This window comes from Lepisosteus platostomus, chromosome 3, assembly GCF_059453375.1.
Source record: "Lepisosteus platostomus isolate fLepPlt1 chromosome 3, fLepPlt1.hap1, whole genome shotgun sequence".
Taxonomy (NCBI): Eukaryota; Metazoa; Chordata; class Actinopteri; order Semionotiformes; family Lepisosteidae; genus Lepisosteus; species Lepisosteus platostomus.
The window spans coordinates 64,764,770-64,792,608 of NC_142613.1; the positions used below are offsets into that span (position 1 = coordinate 64,764,770).

At 37.6% G+C, this 27,839-nt stretch overlaps 1 protein-coding gene across 4 annotated transcripts; it reads left to right on the forward strand.

Moving 5' to 3' along the window:
• On the forward strand, positions 1-27,536 carry smc6 (structural maintenance of chromosomes 6). Of its 4 annotated transcripts, none has more exons than XM_088626448.1 (27): positions 1-71; positions 3,276-3,423; positions 3,911-4,028; positions 6,143-6,248; positions 6,590-6,726; positions 7,540-7,601; positions 7,812-7,892; positions 8,906-9,007; positions 9,767-9,886; positions 12,063-12,161; positions 12,614-12,760; positions 14,691-14,779; positions 15,313-15,477; positions 15,592-15,770; positions 16,092-16,293; positions 17,736-17,850; positions 18,474-18,634; positions 19,039-19,174; positions 19,707-19,787; positions 20,271-20,441; positions 22,179-22,316; positions 22,672-22,817; positions 24,299-24,424; positions 24,932-25,037; positions 25,166-25,318; positions 25,669-25,766; positions 26,605-27,536. In XM_088626448.1, exons 2-27 carry the CDS (start codon positions 3,289-3,291, stop codon positions 26,714-26,716), a joined length of 3,285 nt encoding a protein of 1,094 aa, XP_088482574.1. In that variant the 5' UTR covers positions 1-71; positions 3,276-3,288; the 3' UTR covers positions 26,717-27,536. The 4 variants fall into 4 exon arrangements, with proteins under 4 accessions (XP_088482574.1, XP_088482575.1, XP_088482572.1 ...); XM_088626449.1 differs by having other exon boundaries at positions 39-85; positions 3,278-3,423; XM_088626446.1 differs by lacking the exon at positions 1-71 and adding an exon at positions 681-796.
• Positions 27,537-27,839: the final 303 nt, after the last annotated feature.

The following is a 27,839-nucleotide window of genomic DNA, read 5'->3' on the forward strand; positions in this document are numbered from 1 at the left end:
TGTTCTTGGATTCTGCGCATTTTGAATTCCTAAGTCGGAAAGAGCGCGGTATGTGACACCCATCCAGGGAGGTATACAAAGTCTGGTAAAGTATTGCTATCTCAAGAAATATTGTATATTTTTCTGTAATAATAGCGACCGGGCGAGATAACATAAATTTCTCAGATAGAAGATATCAGTGACACTTATGCTCGGTGAATGCATACGGCGAATGAATGCAACTGCAATAGCAGTACTTTTGGGGGAAAACAATTTCTGGTTGATGGTTGATGTATCGCTATTTCGTTAAACGGATTTTTGAGCAGCTGTCGCGTTTAGTACAACGGATGTTTTAACGACGTGATGGTCTTAAATCGAGTGTTTTACGTAAACTATGTTATAAGGTGCTTAAACGACCCTCCAGTGTTGTGTCAACTTTTCAATACAAAAAAAAAATTGCCGGGTGATCCCTTTGCCACTTTGCTTTTTGGGGCTCCTTTCTTAGCATTGGCGAGTTTTTCCGCTTTGGGGGCCTGGGAAACTTGACTGTACCAGCATCGACGCAAAAACTGTCCCAGTACAGTACTGCTGCCTGTGCCTGGAATCGCAGCATCTCAACGATTGTCTCCCCGGTAACCAGCACGAGCATCAGAATCCACCCGGGACCCCACTCCCACTTCCCGTGTTGACTGCGTGCGGCGTGTGCAGTCAGTGCAAGCGCAGTTTCGCTTTCTGTTTGCTCCAGAGCAGTCTCAGTTCCTGGAGGAGGAATGGACGGAAACGTGCCTGTGTGTTGACGTCCTAGTCTTGATCCCTGGTTAGCTAGATGCATTGCATGGTTTTTTTTTTTGTTTTGTTTGGTGGTTGGGGTGGGGGTATTGCATTTTTTTTAAACCAGTGAGCCTTTTGATCGCGCCGTGACGCGTTTTTCTCTCAGTCTGCCCTTTCATTACGCCGAGAGGAGGTAAACATACTGTAGTTGCTTCATGTGAACATCACCCCCTCCTGAAGAATCATGCGACTTCGTGGCTGGGGCTTTCGTTATTGCGGCCTTGCTTCTGCTGGATGCAGTAGTCATTCAAGTCTCTTTGATGCTGGCATAATGCAGTAGAAGCTACAATTGCAGTCAGTTCATTAAAATGTTGTTTAAGGATGTCAAAGAGCATTTTAGGGTTCTTGATGGGTTTGCGGTAGTATTGCTGCATAATTTAACCTTAACTATATCCTGAGCTTTTTTCATTAATCTAGTCGGCACTTCTTGTGACTGTTTATGCATGGGAAACCTACTGGTTTCCCATGGCCTCCTAATAATCCCCATCTATGAATTGGCTTCATTACTCTCTGCTCTCCTCCCCACTAATAGCTGATGTGTGGTGAGCGTTCTGGCGCACTATGGCTGCCGTCGCATCATCCAGGTGGATGCTGCACATTGGTGGTGGTGGAGGGGAGACCCCATTACCTGTAAAGCGCTTTGAGTGGAGTGTCCAGAAAAGCGCTATATAAGTGTAAGCAATTATTATTATTATTATTATTACTGTAGTTTTCTTCAGGCACAAGTATATGATTTCCTCTCATTCATGGGTTGAGTACATGCTAGAACTATCCCACCTGAAGAGCAGGAGTCCAGGGTATCTCACTACATTACCAAGTGATCAGCCGATAGTTGATGCTCTTCTCCTCGTGCTTTGTGCAGTTGAGCTATGCGTTTTTTTTGCTCACTTTCATTTTTTAACCCGGCAATTGTGGAACAACTCATTTGGTGGTTTCATTGTGCGATGTGGTTATGCAGATCTGGGCAAGTCTGATTTAATACCCCAAAAAAATGATTGTGCATTTTGTGTGTGGGGCAAAATTACAGTGAACCTAGAACACCTGTTATGAAGCATTTCAGTCAATACGTCAAATAATTATTGATAACTCCCAACTTGTAAGTGATTTCTCTAGAATATACCCAAGTGGTACGTATAATTAGAGGCACACGGATTCTTTGTTCTCTGACAAAGCTTTGGTGAGAGGAGTAATAATCCACACTTGTTTAAACAAATATTTATTACAACGACAAGACACAAACTACACAAACATACAACACACAAGTTACTCTACGTACAGTATTCACAAACAAAAATAGGAACACTTTTAAATTTGACCTGTAGTTTCCTTTTGAGTTTCCAAATGTCAGTCTCCAAATTTATGTTGGAAGCTGAGTTTCAGAATTTGAAATTTTGGATCACTTTCATTCTCTTCCTTCATTTTGCTGTCTGAAAACAATCTATGATCCTATTATTTTTCAAATGCCAAATGCCTTTAGACTAAGATCTGAATGCTTCTGAGATGATGAACACTGTATTTGCACAGCTTAGTATGAGTAAAATATTAACTTGCTTTATTCTCAACTACACCTGACAGTGCCCATCCAGTACACAAAGAGTTCTGTAATTACGGAAATACTGTATTTAACTAACTGAAGGTTTCACGCAAGATCTTATGTGATTCAGCCATGTCACCCTGCAACTCACAGCTAGCAACTCACTGAAGCTCAGCAGGTGTGAGCCTGGTCAGTACCTGGATGGGAGACCTCCTGTATTGTATTGGAGACCATCTGTATTGAGATGGGGACACTATACTGTCCTTCAAATGAGATGTAAACCGAGGTTCAAACTCTCCATGGTTATGGTCTCCATGTTTCTTGAAAAGAGTAAGGGTGTTACGCCAGTGTCGTAGCTGCCTTTCCCCCTGGCCAGTCATGGCCTCCTAGTAATCACCATCTATGAGCTGGCTTCATCACTCTGTTCTCTGCAATAATAGCTGATGTGTAGGGAGCAGACTGGTGCACTATGGCTGCCGTCACATCATCCAGGTGGGGGCTGCACATTGGTGGTGGTGGAGTTGAGTCCCCATTACCTGTAAAACACTTAGAGTGGAGTATCCAGAAATACGCTATATAAATGTCAGAAATTATTCTTATTTACTCTGGTAAATACAGTATTTCCATAATTTCAGAACTCAGGTTTCTTTGTGTGCTGGATGGGTACTGTCAGGTGTAGTTGAGAATAAATCTTGTTCACTCAGGTTCTCAATCTCTGCCAAGTAGGAACACAGGAGCTGTAAATCCATCGCCACATTTGGGGTGAACACCACAGGATCTTGTTAATCGCATTTGTGGCGGTTTTGGGAAACGTTTCATACACTCTGAGGTGTTTATTTTATGATCTTAGGGCCCCATGTCCTTATATGGTAGTGTAACAGTGTGTGTTTGTTGGTGTAGTTGCGTATCAATGCAGTTTTGTGTTTCACAGAGAGAGAGAAGAAATGTCCAAGCGAAAACAAAATGCCCCAAGCGAGAATGCGCACAAGAGGGCACGGACAGCCCCAGAGGAAGACTCGGATGAGGACTCCGACTCCTCTAGACACGTCTTCTCTGCCACTGCCAACACCGCACACTTGGTATGGATTATTTACCTACAGTCATCCTAACAATTACACGGCACATTTCAGTCATTCTCGGCATGTTTCATTTTTTTCACATGCTTTGATCCCGTTTGTAAGATTCTTAAGCTGTGAGAAATAATTCCCAACTTTATTTTTAATCGTTTCATATTTGCTGATTCAGGATTCTGTCGTTGCAATGTAGATCTTGTATTTCAGAGTTCCCAGGTAGATTTCTTTTGGACAGTTTCTTTTTTCAGTCTGAGTCCTAGACAACAGGGACAGGTTTTCAGAAATATTCTGCATGTGCTGTAGTTTAGCATTTTTAACAGTCCCTTGTGTATTTATTTCTCATTCTCTTCTACTTCACAATGCTCAAGAAATTAATTTTACATTTTACTCATGAACGTTTTCTCTAACTTGGACTGCAAGGCATTTAATATGAAATTAGGGAAAGTTATCAAAAGCCATCTGCCTTTTGGATTTCATTGTTTTTTTCCTTTAGACTTCTGGAGAAGTGGGTATCATTGAAAGCATCTCTTTGAAAAACTTCATGTGCCATGCCTTGTTAGGACCCTTTACTTTTGGACCAAATGTTAACTTTGTCGTTGGAAATAATGGAAGTAAGTCCACTTATTCCTATTCCTGACTGAAATGTGTGTTGACTTCTTTTCCAGAATTATTCGATAATGCGTCTTTATTTGATGATTATATGTTTGTGATTTGCCAGTATATATAATGATAATTTTTGCTAACATTCTTTCACATGACATGACCTTTAACATGAGTTTTATGTGCAGTCATTTCATGTTAAATGATTCATTATTGCTTTCAGCCATGTTTAAAATGAGCATTGTTTATAAGTAAACAGAATGTAAACAATGGATATCCACATACAGTGTTGTGAAAAGGTTAAACTATAAAATGTTTAACATATTTAGATATATATGGCCTTCACCTATTCCTCAGCAAGTCCTAATAGCAGATAAAACTAACCCCATGTGACAAATAACATACAAAAGTCTACTTTGTCATTATTAAAAAAAAATCAGCCAGAATTTAATATCTCTGTGTGAAAAAGTAAGTGCACTCTTAGTTCTGCCATTTCAGTTAGGAGTATGTAGAGTCGGGTGCATCAAAATGTACAAATGATTAGTTGATCATGAGGATGAGATTCTACCTGTATATAAAATTAGAAACTTTGTTTAAACTTTACGTTTGGCCTAAAGCCTTCAGGTTTGTGGTAACACATTATGCCCAGATCAAAATAAATCTGTAACTGCCTTGTTGCTGTTTATCAGTCTGGGGAAAGTTACAAAGCCATTTCAAAACAATATGAATTTCACAGTAAGAACGATAATCTACAAATGGAGAAAATTCAAAACCACTGTCATGCTACTCAGGAGTGGCCATCCTACCTAATTCTCACCATGATGTTCCTAGTCTCAAAGAACCCTTAGGTTACATCCAGCGATCTGCAGGCTTCTCTCATGCTAAGGAAGGAGTTTGTGAGTCCACCATCAGGAAACGAATGAAAAAGAGAAGCTTTCTTGTAAGGATAGCAAGGAATAAACCCCTGCTCTCCAAGGAGAGCACTGCTTCATGCCTTAAGTTTGCAAAATGTCACTTCAATGAAAAATAAGACTTCTAGAACAATATGCTTTGGACAGATGAGTTAAAAGTGGAGTTGTTTGGCCACAATGCAAAACTTCATGTTTGGCGAAAGCCTTTGACCAGAAGAACCTCATACCAGCCATCAACACGGTGGTGGGAGGGGGATGGTTTGGGCCTGTTTTGATGCCTCAGGACCTGGACATCTTGCTATCATTGAGTCTAATATGAATTCCCCACTATATCAGAGTATCTAGAGGGAAACGTGAGACCATCGGTCTAATAGCTAAAGCTAAAGCTGAACTGAAAGTGGATCATTCAACAGGACAATAATTTAAAACACATAAGCAATGCAGTGATAGAATGGCTAATAAAAAAAGAAATACAGGATTTTGGAATAGCCATGTCTAAGTCCTAAACCCTTAGAGATGGTGGCACTCAAAGAGACGTATGTGCAAGAAAGCCCTCAAACATGGTGAAGATGTGAAGCAGTTCTGTAAGGAAGAGTGGGCCAGAATTCCTCCCAGGCAGTGTGAGAGACTGATGAGCTTTTACAGGAAACGTGTAATTCAAGTTATTGCTTCTAAAAGGGGTGCCACAAGTTACTGAAACAAGGTGTTTACTTACTATTTCATACAGAGGTATTGAATGCTGGCTCATTTTTAAAATAAATGAAGGAGTTGAATACGTGTGTGTTAAATTAGGCTGATTTTGTCACTTGAAGAATGCACCACAGTCAAAACATTGTGTTTCTTTTCTTCTCTTTTCAGCATGGAATAAGCCTTTACTTGTTCCTTTGTAATTTTATCTGCTGTTGGGACTTTGTGAGGACTCAGTGAAAACCAAATGTTTAAACGCATAAAGCCATAATCTTTTGGGAGTGTGCTTATTTTTTCAAGACACTGTATCTAAACTAAAAAAAATATTTGTTGAAATCTTACTTGCTCAGAACCAAAACATTAACATAGTACACTTTGTAAACAAATATGTTGGAAGTGTACATCATTTTTTTTCTTTTTATTATTTTATTATGGTTAATAATAGGGTTAGGGTTATTTTATTTTATTATTGTTTTGTTGGGTAATCATATATAGCAAAATAATGTGTCTTCTTTTTTGGATATCAGGTGGCAAGAGTGCTGTTCTCACAGCACTGATTGTTGGCCTTGGTGGTAAGGCAGTGGCTACAAACAGGGGATCATCTTTGAAAGGATTTGTGAAAGATGGAGAAAGGTAAGAGCTGGGGCAATGTGTAATAAGGCTGAAATACATGCAATACTGTCAACAGATTCTTGCAGTAACACAAACTGATATATTTAACTATATATTTTAACTGATATCGTTAACAAATAGCAGCAGTAGCAGCTTCTGTTAATGAGGCAGTCACTTTTTAAATTAAAATGGGTGGGTCTCTTTAAATTTTATCCACCATTTATGTCAGCAATGTCAGTACTGCTCCATTTTGTATCTAGATCAACGTACAGTATGAGCTGCAGTACATATTCAGAATTATAGGGCAAAGCTGATCTTATTTAGATATGTAATCAGAGCTCTTTATGTTTTTGCATGTATAGTTCTGCAGATGTCTCAATAACTTTACGCAACAGAGGACCAGATGCTTACAAGCCTGTGGTATATGGGGAGTCCATCATTGTTGAACAAAGGATTTCGAGTGATGGTGTCAGATCTTACAAATTAAAAAACAAAATGGGTAATTTCTTATTCTTTGTTTTAAATAAACCTGTTTTTATTCCCTACTGTACTAGTCATTCAGTTTTGCAACACATAGGTCAAATGTTCACTCTCTCAAAGAGTTAGTAACAGCAAGGCTACTTTTTTTAACTCAAAACGCTGATCAGACATTTCCTTGACACAGGTGTGTAGTGAGAGAGAGGGTAATTCCTGCCTCACACCATTCAGTGCTTTAGGATAAGCAATTTTAATGCTTCCTCACTGGGCTTCAGATGTTTTTATATTCCTTTATCATTAAGCATTGAGCTCCAAAATTCAATATAGGAGCAAATGACATAGGATTAATATAAACGAAGGGATCTATGTACTATACTAAGCTGTACTACTGTATGTAGACCTGTATTGTATTGCATTATTTACCAAGAAAGTAACTATAGAGTGGGATTCTGGTATTTATTTAGAGCTCTTCAATCTCTAAGTTTGTATTGACTTTTTTGCAGTAGGTTCTAGATTGTTGCTAATTTTAATATAATGACTAGTGGTAATCATGGTGTTATCGACAATTTTGGTGTTTTAATCTGGTGTGTACTCCACTTACATAGATATGTTATAGCAGTACGTATAGAATTCTGAAAAAACAATGTTTATGAGTCAGCGAACATTTGAATTAAAGGAAACACTAGCCAAAGACCAAAATCAAGTTGTTAAATCTTTGTGCAGAAAGAGTAATAGAAAAAGTAAGTGATAAACGTGTTTCAGACTTGACACTTTATTTTGCATTCTAGTTATCTTTTTTCAGAACTGTTGGAAAAGTTTTGTTGTTTCTTAAAAGGTCAGTTAATGTCAACGAAAAAGGAGGAGCTCATTTCCATTCTGGATCACTTCAACATCCAGGTGTGTGCATTGATTTACTCAGAAATATTTAAGAACTGGAGGGATGCTTGTCTTGTCTCATCACCAGCCTTGAGATCTTCTGTGTCGGCGGCTGTAAAATTGTTCATCGGCGTTGTCATGAATAAGGCAAAGGACTTTTATTGATATCGGGGAAAAGAAATGCAACTTCAAATACGTGTGCTTGATAGTTCATTTTCCCATTTTGTCCAGGTTGATAACCCTGTGTCGATTTTAACCCAAGAAATGAGTAAGCACTTCCTACATTCGAAAGGGGAAGGAGATAAATACAAGGTAAGGCAGTCTGCATCTAGAACTTAAATCAGAAACTGATGAGAAAGAAGAAGATCTATAATAAAAAATTAAAAGGCTCTTTAGATGTTCTACTAGTGTAAAAGTACTTGTTAAGTACTTGTCAGTTTATTTTTCATTTAGCTATATTTTCATTTTTTGTCAATGAATTATGTGGTACCTCAGGGCTGTGACATTGATAACGCACACACTTCTCAATGAAGGGTGTAATGTTGTTTGCTGACAGTTTAAATGTTATATTGATGCATCTTGTGATAACCACAATGTACAGTAAAACATAATTATAATATGCAACTTAAACCTTTGGGGCTTGTTTTGTTTTTGTATAACAAAAGTAAGAAGTTCTTATTTCTCATATAATGTAGGAATGATTACTTTGATGACTCAGAAACGTTTTCATCGTGAAACAACAGTATTTGCAGAAAATGGGCCTTCCTGTGAAGTCCTGAGATGTCTCTCTGCACCTGTGTTGAAAGTAGTTGTTAGTAATATGAGCCAGTGATTACTGATTCTACACTCTAATGTCTTTTGACGTTTCATTGCTGTCCAGTCAGATTCATAGTTTTTTTTACTGGTGGGAATTTCAAGTCCTGATAGGCAGTAAAGAGTTGAAGTGCCCTTGACAATGACAGGAGCAGCCTTCAACTGTTGCTGTTTGGCCACTTATATGCTGTTTTAATCATATATTCTATTTTATAAGTTATCCTGCAAATAATAGTTATTGTTTAGAACAATTATTGTTCTGTTGCATACAGTATACTGTATATGGTTGAGTAGTTTTTTAATAAATTGCTACTTACAGATCTAACAAAGAGCTACTGTACAATACTAATTCAAATAAGCACAGAGTCAAGTGTCACCACTGTTCATTGTAGGTATATTCCATGTAATTTTGTCATGCTGGCTGCTAATGTAAGTAATCTTAGGTTACTTTCACTGATACTTGCCTTTATTTGGCCTCTTGAGTTAATTATTTGTTATATATTTTCCTTCAGTTTTTCATGAAAGCCACTCAGCTGGAGCAGATGAAAGAAGATTACAGTTACATTATGAAGACGAGGACTGTCACACTTAGTAAAATTGAAAAACACGAAGAGGTAACTTTCATAGTTGCTTAAAATCTTATTGATTGTAATCTGAAGCAGATACAATCTATAAATAGTAAAAAGAGAACTGTAAATTACTCTTTTATATACAGTACATAATAAACTCAAAGTCCTGAATCCTAAGAATATGTAAGTTGTGTCAGTGAGGCACAGGTACTAGCAGAGTACTCTGAATCCCCAGGTATCTTCATTTAAAGGAAGAGGGAAAGTTTTATTCCATGCTGAAAGGAAAAAATATTCTCTTTATTTTAAGATTTTAGATTTTTTACACAAACATATTTCAGGTTTGAAATGGGAACTCTTAAGTACTGCTGCTTCCTTTCTGTAATTATTATATTATCCCTTTTCCATCAGTACACACATACAGAGCAGCCTGTTCTCTTTTCCACTGGCTGCTACAATGCACGTACAGTTAGAATTACTCAATAAATTTAAGACATCTTGTACTGAAGATCTTCTCTATATAAACATGAACTTTGAATTCACAAATTCTATTTTTGCCTTTTTCATACATCTAGTTAATGTACAAGTAAACATAAACAAAACTGCCACTAGACCTGCATTGCATAGAAAACTACAAGAATTTATAAGGAATGGAAAATTTCAGGAAGTTAAAGATATTTAACCCGTGCTGATGAAGTTTAATATTAAACTTTAACCTGGTCTAATTCTAATGTAACAAAACGAATGTTTAATATAGTGTGCTAAAAATGGATATGGAAAGCTTTTTTTTTCTCCAATTTATTATAGAGCCTAGAGGAGTTAAAACGCCAGTATTTGGAAAAAGAAGATAAATACAAGGGTCTGGCTTCTCTAGACGAGATGCTTGCCAAACTGGAAGAACTGAAGCATCAGATGGCCTGGGCATTGGTAAAACATATTATCCTTCTGTTCTTATTTTCAGCATTGAGTATCTTCAGTCCTGCTGCGTACTTCCAGACCAGATAAATATGAACATCGAGTACTGGTATATACCAAATTACAAAGTAGAATGAACATTCTGTCCTTTAATCAAGGACTCACACATAGATTCCCTTCAAAATCACGGAAAATATGAAGATGAGCACAGATCAAATAATATTTTTTTCTGAATAGAATGTACCATAGTCAAAATGAAAAATAAATCTAGCAAAAGAAGTATTGGGTATTAGCGTCTGGACAGCCTGTGAAAAATCTGCCACTTTCTGCAGATGGCATTGGTGAGCTGGTGACAGAGGTGCTCTATTAGAGATGAGAAGCCTGCCTGTGACGTCACCTCAACATTGCTTTGTTATGGTCACGGCATTGTGAGACATTGGCCAAATAATAATTGTACCATTCTTTAAAAGTAAGCCGGTGACCAGCAAGCCTTGACTGTAATTGGCCAGTACAGAACAGATATTTCTAGTCGATGCTTTTCACTGGCAAACTGAGAATCCAGTCCCTCCATCAAGGGGTGAGAATCCAGCAGGTTGACGTCCCAGCAGTACACTCCTGTGTGTATCGCAAGTGATCACATTAGAACAGACAAGCTGTGAAATGATCTTAAATGCTGAGTACACCCGTATGTTACGAGATTCACTTAATTTGGTTTTCAGAAAAATATTCAAGGACTCTACGTAACTGAATGGAGAATCCAGCTTAGTGTGTTCCAACAGGGTTTGCACTGTTATTTGTTGTTGTTATATGCTGCTGTAGGTTTCCCTCCTTAAATGAGCACTCAAGGCTTTAGTCGTAAAGGATTGATTCAAACAGTTTGAAAATACTTTATTTGACTTTGTCTAGTCTTATGATTATATTACCTTGACTGGGTCTTTAAAAAAAAGATATATTACATTCTACTGTATGTAATTCTTTGCAACTTTGGTTGAATTGCAAAATAATTTAAAATCTATTAATGGGCTTTTAGAATTTTTATGTTCAACTCTCCCATTTCCAATTGGGTTTGTTTTTGTGTTGGGCTATTCAGTGAACAAATGCACAATAATGGATATGTAATAAATAGGTGTAACACTACTTCTATTCGCAATGTCATCTTTTATATTTTATTATTCATATTAGTCGTAGTCATAGTTGTTTGCAAAACAGGTAGTACCATAAATGAATTCAAAGTTTTTAAACATGTTGTAACATACTTATCAATAATTTAGCTATTACCAATTGAATTAGCTTTAGAAGTTCTTTGTTCTGATTATCTTTTGAGGTCATGAACAAAAATATTGGATGGTAGCAGGTTCTTTATGGCTGCCCTTAAGCTACGTCTTTTTCTCAGGAAATGTTTTTCAAATCAGATTTTGTCAGGAAAGGTTTATGTACTAATGTTATTATTTTGTGCTTGAGTATAAGTTATCTTTAAAAATACTTCGTTGTGTTTGTTATGAGCATGGTGTACAGATTGCAGATAAGATATCCCAAAGTTAGTTTGCTGACTAACTGGAATCAAAATGACATTGAATTGTATTTCTTGAATTCATATTTTTTCAATACAGTTTCAATCAAGCTAGGGTAAGTGAGCAGATTCCTAGTTTAATAATAATTGTTTATAGGGTAAGCGAAAGTCCTAACTTCCTGTAATTGTAGTTCAAGTAGTTAGATGCGTTCAAGTAGTTCAAGTAGTTAATTGTAGTTCAAGTAGTCAGCATGCATAGACTGCAAAAGAACAAGTAAATCAAGTTTGCCATGCTGAAAGGGGAAGGAAAGTGGCACAGTGTTTCGGCTGTGGAGCTTTCTTCAGGTGTCAATCACCAATCATTATTCTTTTTTTTCACAAATTCATCACATCTCTGATGTGTTATTTGCTGTTGCTTTATTAAGCATGTAGGGTTCACTGTCAGGTTTTTAGTTTAATTAGAATTACACACTTTCTCTAAGTCCTGAAGAAGGCTCCACAGTGGAAACGTTTCTTTTCTTCTCTTTTCAGAATGGAATAAACCTTTACTTGTTCCTGTAATTGTGGCTTATACAGATACTCGTTTGTCGATAATATATCCCAATTATAGAGTTTATTAATTGCAGTTTTAAAAACTATATTTTCATGTTCATTTAATATTTTGCTTGATTCCAATAGGTCGCTGAAATTGAGAAGGAATTGCAGCCGATCAAGGACAGAATTTCCCATGAAGAAAAGGCCACAGTGAAGTTTGATCAGAAAGTGGAAGAGTGGAAGGTTAACTTTTTTGATTGAGTAATTGTGGTTAATTATCTTTAGTTTACACAGTTTTTTAGAAGTAGTAAATAGAATAAATTCTATTTATGTTTTTGTTGAGGATCTAAGTATCTGTGGAATTTAGGGTAATGATATTGTAGCATTCATTGATTTTGAATATACTGTAGGCCTCATTCTGTTTGAAATGTTGCCACCAAGAATCTGCCATTTCTTACTTTGTACTTGCTCTGCAATTGGTTTGTAGGTTTTGTTTTTACAGAGGCCTTGATTTCTTCCTTACTGGAGAGGGAATAACAGCAGGGAATATTTAACACAGGAATGCATAAACCAAGTATTCAGATGATTGTGTTACACAGGTTGTCTTGCCTTTGTATTCTATTAAAAAGTCAGTTCTGAAACATTGTGCACATTGTTTAGGCAGATCCTTTGAAGCAGTTTGTTTTTTTCCCTAGGAAAAGGTGGATCAAGCTGAGAAGAAATATAAAGAGATCCATGGTCAGTTGGAGAACATCACTGAGAGGGTCCGCGTTCTGGATCCACAGTGTTCAGCTCTGAAGGGTGAAGCACAGGCACGGAGCAAAGCGTGCAAAGAAGCTGAGGTGAGTTTGAAAAGACTTAAAGCCACAAAGAGGAACTGATGCTCATATAGATAAAGTCACCCTCCCCACCCATCGATTGTCCCGGTCAATTGTACGTGATGTTTTTGTAATGTTTACAGCCATCCATCCATTTTCTAATCGCTTTATCCAAACGACTGTAAGGGAGCCCGGGTTTATCCTGGCAAGCAATGGACACTGTCCATCTCAGGGCTAACACATATATAAACACTCTCACTCCAAGGCCAATTCATTATGTCTTCGGACTGTGGGAAGAAACTGGAGCACCCAGTGGAAACCCACATGAGCACAAGGAGAAACAAAGCAGGAAATGGACCAAGGACCCAGTGCAATTCTAACCACTGCGCAGCTATGTTGCCTGTATGTTTACAGCCATTTTGTGTTTCTGTTCATTTCACTGCAAGTTGTTTTAACAGTTGCTCCTACTTTGGAAATGGTACTACGGTACTGATGTACTAAATGAGTATTTCAAATAGCTACTAAAGAAAAAAATCAACTACCTCCTTCAGGCAGTAGAATGATAAAGTTCTTCATTAAATAGTTTTATCGTAGGAGAGGCAGACATGTTTTGGGAACCAGAAGCACTGAAGATGAATAAATCTCCATGGTCAGATGGAATCCTATGAATTGTATATATGGAAACGAGAAAAGTTGCTTAGGCATTCGTACAGCAATTGCTAATGTGCTGCCCTTCCATAAAATGGGTGATAATATTGAACCAAGTGATTATAGACAATTCTGACCATTACTTACAAGGTTATGTAAACAACTTTCAAAACCAATCAAGGGGATCAGCTTTATAGAAATAGGACTTAAGGGGAACTAACTTGTTATGAGGTTTTTGTTTACAAGCAACAATCAAACACAGAGTATATAGCGTATTTACATTTTTTGGAAGGCTTTGGATGAAGTTCTTCATAAAGGATTGATTCTTAAATTATAGGCGGTATTCATCTGGGGACCTGTGTGATAGAAAATGTGTGTTAATTGAATATGGAGAGTACAATAAGAGGTGAATTCTCAGATTGGGCAGATGACTTTTAATGTGGACAGGTGCAGGAGATTGCATGCAGGTAGCTAAAACATAAATTGTAAATACAAAGTGGGAATTACTGATCTTGTAGAGGCTACTTAAGACAAAGACTAAAGTGTTTATATTGATATATTATTAACGTCTTCTAGACAGTTCAGGGAAGCAGTACAAATACAAAAAATATTAAGATGTATAGTTTGAAGGGTAGAATTGTAGCCAAGGGGTGCTATGTTAAAATGGTAAAAAACAATAGTAAGACCTTGTTTAGAATATCGTAGGCAATTTTTGTCACCAAATTACAAAAAAATAAATTTGCTGGTCTGGAATCGGCTCAATGAAAATCCTCCGATGCCTTCTGGATTTTAAGAAAATGTTCCACACCGACAGGTTAAATAAACTGAATATTTGTAGTCTATTCAAAATCATTTAGAAATCATTTAGAACATTGCAAAATCAACCTAGTGGAATTTCTAGGAATAAATCGTGAAACGCCAACTGGAGGGCAAAGTGGAAACAATGGTGCATGTAAAACTGAGAACAAGAGGTACATCTTTATACGAACAGTTGTGGAACTTTGGAACAAGCTACCCAGACATATTATTGAAGCTTATACCCTGGTTTCTATATAAAGAAATGGCTGGATCAGATCCTTTAGTCAAATAGCTACTAACTCTTGAGTGAGTCTGATGGGCTGAACTGCCTCCTCTCATTTATAATGTGTTTTATACGTATGGTCCTCTTATTTTTTTTCCCAGAATTAGAACAAAATGAGCTATGCTTCTTGTTTTAAGATTGAGTAAATGTCTGATTTGTTTGAGCTTCATCATAGGCTGGTTCCCATATTCTAATGCCTGTATTCTTATCTGATTCCTTTATCAGGCTGCATATCATCGGTGTAAGACTAACTTGAAGCACTTGGAGAAGGACAAAGAGCAGCTGACAAAGCACATTGAGGAGCTGAAGTACAGGTATTTCCACACTTGTCATTCATTATCTTCTGGTCTGGAGACATTGAATTAAATTTAACTTTGATAAGTAAAAAAGGTGATCCAATCTGTGACTAAGAAAGTCCAGTACACATATTGCATTCAGAGCTGCTAGAAGATACATGAAAGAAATCTTCCATGTGGGGAAGCAAGAAAAGCAAATACAGTGCTTGGGCATATACAGTGCCATCCAAAAGTACTGGGACAGCAAAGTCAAAACTTATAAATGTTCGATTTTTCACTCTTCTCTCCTGGTGAATTCCTTGGTTGCCCGGGCCCTATGTTTTGGGTCAGTTAGGTCAGGAGAGTTTTAGAACTTTGATCAACAAATGAGACCAAGATAACCCTTAACCAGAGTGATGGAAAGCTTATAGTGTGGATAATGAAAAGCTCAAAGTTGCAGACGATATTTACTTAAGTGAGTACCGAATCTGATCTCAACATAGTAGGAGCGTGAGAAACTCGAAAATGTTATTTACCTGCAACCTGTTCAATAAAATGTCGTCTCTCGATAGCGCAAGTCAGTCCACTGAGGTGGACCGGCGGGAAAGACTGGAGAGAATTGCCACTCTTGAGGACCAGCTAACGTCTTTAGGCCAGCAAGACGATACTTTAGGCCAGCAGCTGGACCAGTTTCGACAGGTGGTTACGAAGTACAAAGAAGAGCTTGCGAAGATGAGGTGTGTCAGTCAGCGTGGCAGTGTGCCTGCTGTCACACAATAGCATCTGGCATAACGGTTACCTTTATCCCGTGTTCCTCCATGCTCATTTTACATTTCATTCACTTGTCTTAGTCGTGAAGAGAGAGATCTTCAAGCGTTGACGAATGCCAAAAGGAGGGAACTGAGTGCTGTGGAGGCCAGCAGAACGGATAAAATTAAGAGATTTGGGGAATATATGCCTGCTCTTTTAAAAGACATTGATGAAGCAAACAGGAGAGGAGTATTTAAAAAGAAACCTGTGGGACCTATTGGTAAAGTCCCATAATTTTTTATGTGTTTCTGAATGTTTTCTTTTTCCCTACTCTAAATACTTAAGTATAGTGGAAGACATAAAGGCCTTGTATAGCACATCTTTTTTATAGCTACATCTGTGCTCTGTTTTGTGCATATTTCTTTCTCTCAAGTGCCTTCAGCCTAATTGCACGTCAGTTGTAAGTCTACTATTATTAAATCATGGTATGATGTAAAAAATGAAATTATTTTTTTCTTTGTTTAATCAGCAGCCACCATTTTTGGTTTCTTTATTGAATAGTCCATGCACAGTATAGCGGATTTTGAAATATGTTTTTCAGGATTCTGCATACGGCTTAAATACCCTGACCTTGCATTAGCTGTAGAGAGCTGTCTGAAGGGACTTATGATGGCCTTTTGTTGTGACAACTACAATGATGAGAAGACGCTGCAGACAATTATGTCTCGGTACTACAATCATGGGAGAAGACCACAGATTATTGTGAGCGCATTTTCAAACACAGAGTACAACACAAGACATAGGTATGATTTGATTTTTGTTATGTTTATTTAATTATTTTATTTTTTTAAATAATGTTAGAACACTGCTTCTTGTGTTGTTTTCAAACATCCTTGTGATGTGATGTTCTTTGTGACCTTAGAAGTCACCTTCTGTCCATTTCATGTTTAAAATGTTTTTTTAGTAATGTCCTTCTTCATAAATGAGCAAGGAATTTTATTTTTCTTGAAAGTAATGCACCTAACACTGTAGAGCTTCTTAGTGTCTTAGTTTTAATTCGAAATGACTGAATGTGGTCTTGCTCAGAATTCAACAGCAGTTGCTCAGTTTGCCAAGTTTTAATCACATTCAGAAAATATTGGGAATGTGAAGTTATACAATTCTTACGTTCTGCCATGTCCTTTTGAAAGAATTAGGATCAGTGATATTTTGCTCTTTATTTTGATACGCTTCCAGTTTGGTCCAGTTGCAAACCCGACCCTGTTACCTGCAAACCCAGCTTATGTTTTCGGAATAATGCACTCGTCCGAGCCTTTCCCCCTTCCACACGGTGCATAGTCCGCAGTCCACTGTGTCTTACTGCCTGTCCTGTGCTTGCAAGCGCCTGAAATATCAGCTGAAGTCATTTGTCCAGCTAACTGATGATACCCTGGCTATACTAAAGCTCACTCATTCTTCGTGCTACAGCTGAGTAGTAACAGAATTGAAAACCGCACCTTTACTGATTGAGTCATTCAGGGAGCCACAATGTGACCCATTAAACAAAACTCTTATCCTCTGTGCAGGACTGCTTTAAAGATCATGAATGCATTTTATTGACTCAAGGAGGGGTGAACATGACTGTTCTACTTTTGTGAAAATGTCACTTCTTTAACATTTGAAGTTGGCTAAAACTGATTGGAACTTACCGTTTATATCGGAAATTTACATCAACATTTTAAAGCCGTTTGGGTCAGATGAATCAGAATAAATTCTCAGAATACTTTCATTCAATGTAATTCGAATGACTCATAGAATGATCAGCGTTATTTTTGCCAATGCAACTCTGAAACTTGTTAATAAGCAAAATACTGGAGTGTAAATTTTACAGAGTTCAATTTAATGAAAAAAACTTTGCAGGTGGTTGATACTTTTTTCTTCAAGAAATAGTTCTTAATCAGATGTCTGGGGGAATTTCTATCAGACAGTATATATGATCAACAGTTTTTAATTAGAGCCGTGTGAAACTAGAATGGTGTTATTGCCTTGTAGCGCTGGGGTCCTGGGTTCAGTTCCTGGAGTGCTAAACATAAACTGTTAGCTTAATTAGCTTCTGTAAAAACTGGGCCTGGTATGAGTGTGTCAATGTCTGTTTGTCTCCTGCGATAGACTGGCGTTGGACAGGCTCAAGGCCACCGTGTCCCTGAATTGGATAAGTGGTCATTGAAAGTGACATGTAAAACTAACATTAGGCTTTTCTTTTTAGGGCTGTGAATCACCCAGAATTCCCATCGGTTCTTCAGGCTTTGGAAATAGAGGATCCAGTCATAACAAATTGTCTAATAGACATGAGAGGGATAGAGACAGTCCTCCTGATTAAAGTATGTCTTTTCTTTTACCTATGCTGTATCGTCACAAATGTTTTTGCAACCCTTTCCTTCTGAAATGCTGCAATTCAAGGGAAGGTCTTTAACATTGAAACTTAAAAATGCACTTGTAGTCTTTCTTCTGTATTTGAATCGCATAAACAAGAATACTCTTTTTGTAGTAGAAGAAAAAGGCGGCGATTCTTCTTAGAAAAGGCGCCATTCAAAGCGTTTAAGGGTTAATGACAAAATTCCTTTTTTTGTGAGGTGTTTTGCCTGCACAGATTTTCGTAGTTAAAATTTGAGCACCAGCTGGTTGAGCCATGCGTCTCTTACTGAGCTCATTCTCAGGCAGCAGGCATTTCCCCAGAGTTGATGTTGCATCATAAGGCTTTGGTGTCCTGTGGCTAATAAAGTGTCTTGAGCGTGAACCAGGAGAGCTTGAATTTGGGCTCAATCTGCACTCTGGGCGACCGTCTTTAGTCATTGAGCCATTTCAGATGCCTTGCTTGTTACTTTAATGCCTTAGTATGGACTTCACCTCAAACCAAAATTATAAGTTTATTAATCCTTTCAAAGCAGTGCGGGCTGCTCTCCGATTTTACTGTTAAACACAAGTGATGATATTGTGTTGTTAGAACAACAAAGACGCCCGTCAGGTGATGCAGTGTGGAAGTCCCCCAAGGAACTGCCGTGAAGCTTTTACCCAGGATGGAGACCAGGTCTACACCAACCGCTACTATTCCAACGAGCAGAAGAGGGCGCAGTACTTGAGTGGAGATTTAGAGGAAGAAATCAGGTTCGTATGGAATTGACCACATTTACTGCAGTCAGACTCATTTTTGTATAGGCCTTTTACACAATTTATAGTAGGAAGTTGTGATTTAACCCTGATCTCATTTAAGAGCTAATCAGCATTTAGCTTGTTGTGTTTTCACGTAACTAGTAACATGGTACAAGCAGATGATCTTCACTCTCAGTTCTGAATACTGATTGTAATCTTATACATCTTACTGATATCACCATTTTGTTTTGGATTTTTTATGCATTTGGTTTTTAAACTTGACCAGCTATGTAGATATTGTTAATATTTTTTTTTTCTCTGTATGGGTAGATTAAAAGTTTTTCATGAAGTATTTGGTATTCACATTAATACTAATTAATATTAATAATCTTAGTGTGGAATTAACACTTCTTCCACAGGCATCGGAGAGCAGAAATAGAAAATCAGGTGGCACACATCGCAAGGTTCAAACAGCAGATACGTACTATAGAGGAGGAGATCCGTCGCAATGAGAATCTGCATCGAAAAACACTGGAAAATCAGAAAAACACAAAGGTGATTCATTTTGTGTACTACTCATGGTCTCTGGTTGATATTTTAACTGCAATTATTTTTATAGGATCAGAATTATTTTTGAACTATATTTTATAAAACGTCACATCACTTTCACTACATCACAGCTTATCCAATTCAGGGACAAGGTGGGCTTGAGCCTATCCTGGGCAGCATTGGACACCATTCCATCATAGAACACGGATACAAACACGCACACACTCACACCAAGGCCAGTTTTTACAGAAGCCATTAACCTACTAGCAAATCTTTGTACAGTTTTTCAGCATGGAATAAACCTATTACTTGTTCCTTTGCAGCCTATAATAAATCTCTATAATAGATCTCTAATAGACTGATTTCTGCTGATTGATTCTTAAATAAAATTTTCAGTGTGCATATTGTCAAAAGGTCACCAGTGCTTAGGGACATAAAATAAACTTTATAAATGTTTTTCTAAAAGCCATAAACAGTTTGTTGATGTTTTTGTTTTATTATGTTCATCCTTCATGCTTTAGTCTTCTTTCCTATACAGGAAAAAGCTAGAAAAATAAAACTGGAAATTACTGATCTACAAAACACTGAGGAACCCCAGTCAGAAGACATAAGTGCACTTGTAAGCTTAATGTTTGTATTTTAGTGTCTTTGAAATGAGTAGAAATAAAGTTTAAATATTGCAATTCATAATAGTAATACAATGATTTATATATTAAAATGTAATAGAATTGTTTGGTAGCCTTGTTCAGGTGGTAACATGTAAGCTACAATGCTAAAGTAAGGCTGGGAACTACTTGCAAAAAAAAGAATGTTGACTATCAGGGCAGTTTTCAAACATTTGTGCTCCTGTGGATTTTTTTTTTATTCAAGTTGAATGATACTTTCAGTTTTATCCACTTTATCTATGGTGTTACATTTTGTCTACAGTTAACGTTTACAGTTAATTAGTAAGATTCAGAGCAAAAAAATAAAACCTTTACAGTGTACTTTTGAAATGTATGTTGATGGTTTTTGTTGCGATTTTAGCATTGCAATCCTTTGCTGTGTAAGTAATGCAGTGGCATTTTTTTGTAATGAAAATATAACTCATTGTTTGGCACAGGAAGAGGAGTCTCAGGACATCAGCAACAAACTGGAAACTGCTTTAAAAGAATCCGAGGATGCCCGAATGAAGATGCATGAGCTCAAAAAAGCTTTAGATGAAGCTGAACTGAATTATAGAAAGCACAGGGAAGACATAAATAACATAAGAGAAGAAGCAGATCCAATCAAGGTAACTTCATGATTGTAATTGTTTTTAGATGCTGTAACCTTGTATGAAATGGTTGTTACTGAACTCCAGTGTATTGTCTCATTAGTGAATTCAAAAACTTGGAAGGGTATGAAGCTTGTAGTTGAAAATAGGTTTTTAGGTATACCTAGCTTTTTTGGGTACTTGTAGTTCTAGGCAGTCTGCTTCAAAAATACCATTGGGTCGTTTGTTGAGAATACCCTCCAATTTTTATATAAAAAAATGTATTTTCAAGGCTTTTAGGACAAACCTGCCTTTAGGGAGAAAATAGAAATGTGTGTATTCACCTCAATTAGTAACGCACGGGAAAATACGGATTTTAACAGCAGATGCCATCATCTCCTATCAGCTGGAAAAAGAGCTGGGGGTACGAATCGCCAGGGTAATAATAGCCCCCCCCACCACAGGCTTCTGGTATTGCTTCTCTTTCAGTCATCCAATATCTGTCCCTGGTGTGGTCTTCGTGTAATGGTAAGAAGGCAGTAGGCCATGAAATAGTCCTTTTTTCATCCTGCTGTTCACTTATTTTTACTGTTGGCTACGTCTCATTCCTGCTGCAATTAGAGTGAGTGGCCAAGATGAGGGGAGCAGTGTTTGTCTCACATTGCCTTGTAATGGTTTTCTGATAGAAACAACGTAAGACTTTGATTTCCAGAATGTTTAACAAATTGATAAATGTTACAGTTGTAAAATTGTTAAAATTGTAAATGTAACAGTTACTGGAAATTGTATTATATTTCAAAACTCAAAAACACTTCACTTCATTTTGCAATTTCTCATAGAAACATCCAGAATTAATTATCCATCGAGGCTTAGCCACAAAGACCAGGTTCCACCATAAAAGGTTTCTGAAAACATTCCATGTGTAGTGCGTTTCGCCCAACAGTTCCGACTCCTTTTCCTGTCTATTCTTTTAAACAACCTGAGACATTCGTACACGCTCGGTCTACAATTATAATCTACAACAGTCCTTTGTTTCTGAGAACAGTATCTGCAGTGGGTCATCGTGTGGATTCAAATGCATTAGTATAAATCCTGAAGTCCGAGTTGTTGGGCTGAATGGAGCTCATGTTCTGTATATATGATCATAAAGCAGGATCTACTGCCTTTTACAGAAGCTATTAATTCCTCAAGATAGAGGATGGGGTAGTTGCTCCTTTCTTTGGGTACCAGGAAGTAGGTAGAGAGATAAACGGCGGAGCGGAGCAGTGGCTCTGCGCCTGTGGATGGAAGGTTGCCGGGTCAAATCCCGTGGCTGGCAGAGGAATCCAGGGGTGCTGTACAATGGCTGACCCTGCGCTCTGACCCCAACCTTCTCTCCCTGTCTTTGTGCCTGTGTGTCTCATGGAGAGCAAGCTGGGGTATGTGAAAAGATGAATTCCTAATGCAAGAAATGTTATATGGCCAATAAAGTGATCTTATCTTATCTAAATGTAGTCTAGTGGTGACAGGGTTGCTGAACCCAGGTGGCTTTCAGAACACAAAATAGTGTCCTAGAGCAGTGGACAGCTGTGATTCTTACAGCGTGACTTTGACATCTGGATCAGGACGGTGAAGCCTTGTCTCAGTTGGCAATAACAGCTCTATCCCTAGTAACCTATTTTTCTGGCACCTTTAGATGCACATCCTTCTACCAGAGGAGCCTTTTCAGGTACCCATTTTGTTTCTCAGTGATATTTTGTGAACTTTTTCTTACAAGGACGTCTTGTGTTTCAACAGGAGGAACTTAGCAAAACTGATCAGGAAGTGGAAAGAAGTAAGCACCACAAAAAGCATTACGAAGAAAAAAGAAAGGCACATTTAAGTGGAATTCAAAGACTGAAGGCAGACCTGGAGACAAAAGAAAAGCAATTGCAGGTATGTTTTAACATCAGCCAGCCTAGTGCAAATTGCTAAAACAAGATTTTTAATGAGATATTTGCTGTATAAAACTTGAAAACTATAGAATTTAGAATGAGAAAAATGGGAAATATTTTCATTTTTATTGCAACTGAAACTCATATCAAACCATTCTGTCTGCTATACTTAAAATTAGACTTGGTATATTCTTATAAACACAGGAAGGAACTTTAAACAGTATTGCTTATAACAAGAATTTTTAGCTTTCTGTAAACACTTCTGTCCTTCTTGTAGTTTTGAAAAGGCAGGAATAGAGAGGTTATATATAAATTTGAATATTTAAATGTATTTATCATGTCAAATGTCTCTACAGGAATCAGTTGCTCAAGCCAAAAAGATCTGTACTGAACCTGTTGAAGTTAGGAGGACAGCAAAAAGCCTCGACAGCGAGATTAATCGCCTGCGGCAGAAAATTAGTACGCAGCAGGATCAGCAAGGGGACCGAGAAGAAATTGTTAGGTAAAACAGTGCAGAGTTTTTTTTGGATCGCAGCCCATGAAAAGATAGTCATCTTGTTCTACCGGATTGTGGCATGAGAACAGTGCATCTCCTTCATATCTCTGACACAAAATGTGTGCCAGTGGAAAATATGTCTTGCAGGGTGTGGTGTACAAAAAATATCTTGTTTCTCTATAATCTTCGCAAGAGGAAAACACCCAGAGAGCAGAAGTACTCGTTAGTGACAAACACCATAGCCGAGGTGTATATTACTGACCATTAATTGTGAGCAAATACAAACGTGTCAGAGTTTAGCTGCATTTACAGTGACAAAAAGTCTTGCTCTTTTTTTCCCCCCCACTAGTTATTTTCATTGTCCTTGCCAATTGTGTGTTTTTCATGTCTCAGTTTGCGCACACTTTGAGGGAGTGTCAACAGTCTTCTCCTACCCTCCCTCCTTCTGTCTTTTAAAGGGGAACTGCAGTGCTGTTTTTATATTTTGGGGTTAGAAAGAATCATCATAGATGGGTGCATTTCAAACCACAATAAAAGTACAATGTACACAGTAACTTGTAAAACCGCCAATTTACATCACGAAATAGATTAAGCTTCCAGGTCAGCGCAGCACCAAGTTTTGCCATTCAGAACGAGGCAGAACGGTGACTTGTGCGACCCTATGACATTGTAAACAAGCAGGCTTGTGAATACATCTCTTTTATTCCAATAGAAATATTGCATTCGATTTTAGTCTCATACTACGTTTTATACTACTTACTTATTAACTCTGGCTTGCAGATTATGTTGGATCATTTCTGCTGTGAAATGTCTGCTGCACAACCTGTACTTATTTGCTGGTAAATCACATTGCATTAGTCATTACAGTGACTAGTGAGCAGAAAGGGTCACTTCACATCTCAATTCTTGGGAGCCCGAAGGCGAGTTTGCGACAACATGGCGACTTACAGTACTTTCACAAACTTTAAGATTTTGTGCTTCATTCTCTATTTATCAAATTGTTCTGTAACGTCACTGAATTTATTTTGTTACTGAGATTTAATATTAGGTCTGAGAAATTGGGACTGCAGGTCGCCTTTATCATTAATTGCTAGCTGTTCAGAGCTGAGTGGAAGACAGGCCCAACTTGCCTGCAAGCCCCTGGGTCGCTGTGTTGCCGAGAGAGCCCTGGCTGACCAGTCCCACCCTGCCCTAGGTGATGCTCAGCCAGTTTTGCTCTCCCTCTTAGGGAATCGTGATTGCAGACAGCTGGTGTCATTAGGCCTGAGCCTGTGATCCTAGAGCTCAGCCTGTGCTTAGGAGAGCTACTCTACCCAAAAGGCCCCAGAACATGTTAAGCTGAGATGGAAGTAATTACTAAATATGCAATTTGTGCCTTTGCTACTTTGTAAAACAATCTGTAGAAGTGAATTGTATTCATGGCTGGTGCTTACTAAAAAACATTTTTTTATTCTTCTGGTTCTGTGTGCATATTTCCTGTTTTGTAGGCAGTACCGTGAGGCATTAGAAAAGTACAGAAACATCTCTTTGCAGATGAAGAACCTGAGAAAGTTCATTGTTCTGCTGGGCAAGATAATGAATGATCGACACAAAGCTTACTCGGATATGAGAATGTAGGTGACTTGTGATTCGGTCTAGTCTGTAGATCTGAGTCTTGCTTCTTTCATTGGGTTGATAAAAAAACATGTAATTCCTCGTGGTGTACCTAATGCTTTTCTTCAGTACCTGCCACCCTGACGTTAATTATAATGTATAATGCTGTTGTATTTTTCAAAATATGCATTATAATTGGAAATCACAAATGTTTATTCCATTTAGAAGTCTGAAAATTCTAAATTCTGATTTTGATCAATATAAAATGGCAACACAGTGAAGTTTTAATTTTTTTTCTTGTTGGTATTAATGAGACTTTTACATATGTTTTATAGAGTGGACAGGTTAGCCAAAAGGTTTTCTGAGCTTTGTTTTGTGTGTCAGGTAGATCAGTGCCAGGCATTTATACGTACTAAGCCAAATCAAAAATGATTGCAGTTGTACTGTTTTTCTTTTTTATGTCTCTGATACTAAATCTTCTGAACAACATAACACAACCTGTAAACATTTTTTTAATTTCTTGGAAGGTATCTTTCTTTGCGATGCAAGTACTACTTTGATTCTCTGCTGGCACAGCGAGGATACTCTGGGAAAATGACATTTGACCATAAAAATGGAGCTCTTTCAATTGCAGTAAGTGAAGCTTTTCATTGCATCTAGTATAGTTGAACAAGGCTTTTTCTTGTCTACAGTGACCTCGATTAAGATGTCTTGGACCCAGCATAACTTGTGTGGTCTTTTTCCTATTTGGCTATTGGCAGGTTCAACCAGGAGAGGGCGACAAAGCTGCTCTTAGTGATATGAGATCATTATCTGGAGGGGAGCGTTCCTTCTCCACAGTCTGCTTCGTCTTGTCGCTGTGGGCCATCGCAGAGAGCCCCTTCCGCTGCCTGGATGAGTTTGATGTGTACATGGTACGTTATTGTTTTTATCACTTGGTTTGGAGTTGCAGAGGGACGTTAAAGTAGTGGAAATCGTCAAAGGACGTGGATTAAACAGAATACAGGATAATGACATCCCTTGCCTTGTCGTATAGTAGACTCTTAAACCTGTTCCTGTTCCTCATTTGCTTGTTCAAGCCAAGCCGATCTTTGCTGGTGGCTGCTGTAGTTCCTTATAGAGGTTAATTGGGTTGGCTTTGTCAGTAAGGTCCAGGAGTGTAGTGCACTTGTGTCATATTCATAGAATTGCCTTTGAATGGGGGGAAAAAAGGGAGACTGAGGAAATAAGTTCATTGGAAGATTTTTCCTTTTTTAAAATACAGGATATGGTGAATCGAAGAATTTCCATGGACATGATGTTGAAAATTGCTGCAAGTCAGCGCTACCGGCAGTTCATTTTCCTGACCCCACAGAGCATGAGGTATAGCTCCAGTCTTGATATTTCTCTCTTCCCATTCTAAAGAAAAGTTTGAAAACAGTCAGGCCCCTCTACACCATACTGTGTTTTCAAGTAAGTTTGTAGTGTGCTAATAAAATAACTTAGTATTCAAAATTTTAGTTTTTTAAAAGAAAATGTTCAATTTCGCACAAAAGTGCTGTATACAAAAAACTAAATCTCTAAACTAAAGTGTGTCCTGCGTATATTTGCTATTTTATATAGTTTTCAGTAAAACCACTGCCAAACCTGGCGGACATGAAAAAGCAGCACAATAAACCTGTCTACATACTGTATGGCTGTCATTTGAGTGAAAATATTTGGGGGTAGGATATGCAAGTTCTGAGTATAAAGACAAGTGTCAATAATTTCCTTTTAAAACTGTCAGTAAATTAGTTATATTAATGTAAAGGGAATAATGTTTTGTGGTGTTTTTTCTCATGTTTGGATCAACATTGATTTCATATTTTATTTTTTATTTGATATTTAAAGGCTATAACTAAACATGAAAATCCCTATATATATTGTATATAAAAGTTCAAGTAGGTAGGTGCGTCAGCATGCATAGGCTGCAAAGGAACAAGTAAAGGTTTATTCCATCCCTGAAAGAGAAGAAAAGAAACACATTTCGGCTTTGGAGCCTTCTTCTGGTGTCAGGTATTACACCTGACGGAGGCTCCACAGCCAAAATGATGTGTTTTTCTTCTCTTTACAGCATGGAATAAATCTTTACTTGTTTCCTTGTATTGTATATACTGTAGTTGTGTTTATATTATAGATCTGGATTTCCTTTATCGCTTATCATCTATGTACTGTCTTTCAGTTCTCTGCCAGTGAATAATTTGATTCGGATTCTTCGTCTCAATGACCCAGATCGTACACAGACCACATTGCCATTTGCGAGACCAAATCAGGAAGAGGAAGATGAAAAGTGAATATTTTTCAGCTAAAGGTCCTTCTTGGAACTGGCCTTGGGGTTTTAGAGTTAGAGCACAACCCGCACTGACATCCCTAACTGAAAATGTGCTGCGTGAAACTAATGAATCTACAGTATGTGTTGTACAAAGCAAGGAAACATATGGTGTATAAAATGTTTGATTGCTCAAAATATGTAAAATGTGTTCAGTTGAAAAACTAAAATGTATGAATATAAATAATGTATATATTGCTTGTGTGCAGATGATGTTTCATCAGTAAAAGAGTACTAATGGTAAGACATTGCGTCTCAATCCTGATCTGGTAGAGCATAGGATCTTCTGTATTTCATTCTACCTGAACTCTTTTAATTTGCCTTAATTACAAGTATTTCTAGTCTTTTAGTCAGAAAAATATTTGTGGTTTATAAATCCTGCAGTACTTTGGTCTTCCGCCCCCAAGAGTGAGGACAACTGCGTGTTCTCATGATTTATATACAGAAAGGCATTAGAAATGCATTACATGCTATATCAGTGCCTTTTCATTATAGTTTGTTAGGTGTATACATAAATGTTGCTGTTTAATAAATGAGCAGTGTAGCTCAGGTTTTAGACCTCATCACAGTGATGGGCAACCAGGCCACCAGGGCTGGAGTCCTGTAGCATCTATTGGTGCTTCACAATTAGCACCTGATTAAGAAACTTAAGTCCACGTTAAAACGTTGGACATTATCTAATTAGATCAATTAAGAAATCAAGTTCAGAGATTCAAGAAAAACTAGAGGATCTTGTTACCTGTGTATTAGACGCTTTTTAAAACATTAAAATTTTCAACACTTCAGTTGTGATTTTCATTTTTCTTACAGCTTACAAGCTCATGGATATTTTATGTTGAAACAGTATTTGTCAGCCAGCATCTTTGCACAGCTCAAGACCAAATTACGCATTGGTTTCCTAATATGTTTTGGCTTTAATGATTAAATCGAATTATCTCAAAATAAATTTATAGTGGCTTCACTTAATCAAAAATAAACAAAACTTCAAACCCTCTTAAAATAATTTTAAACAAAATAAAATAACTTATCAGTTTAAGAACAGCTAATAGCTTTATGTTCATGTTTCTGTCTTCTAGTATGCACACTAT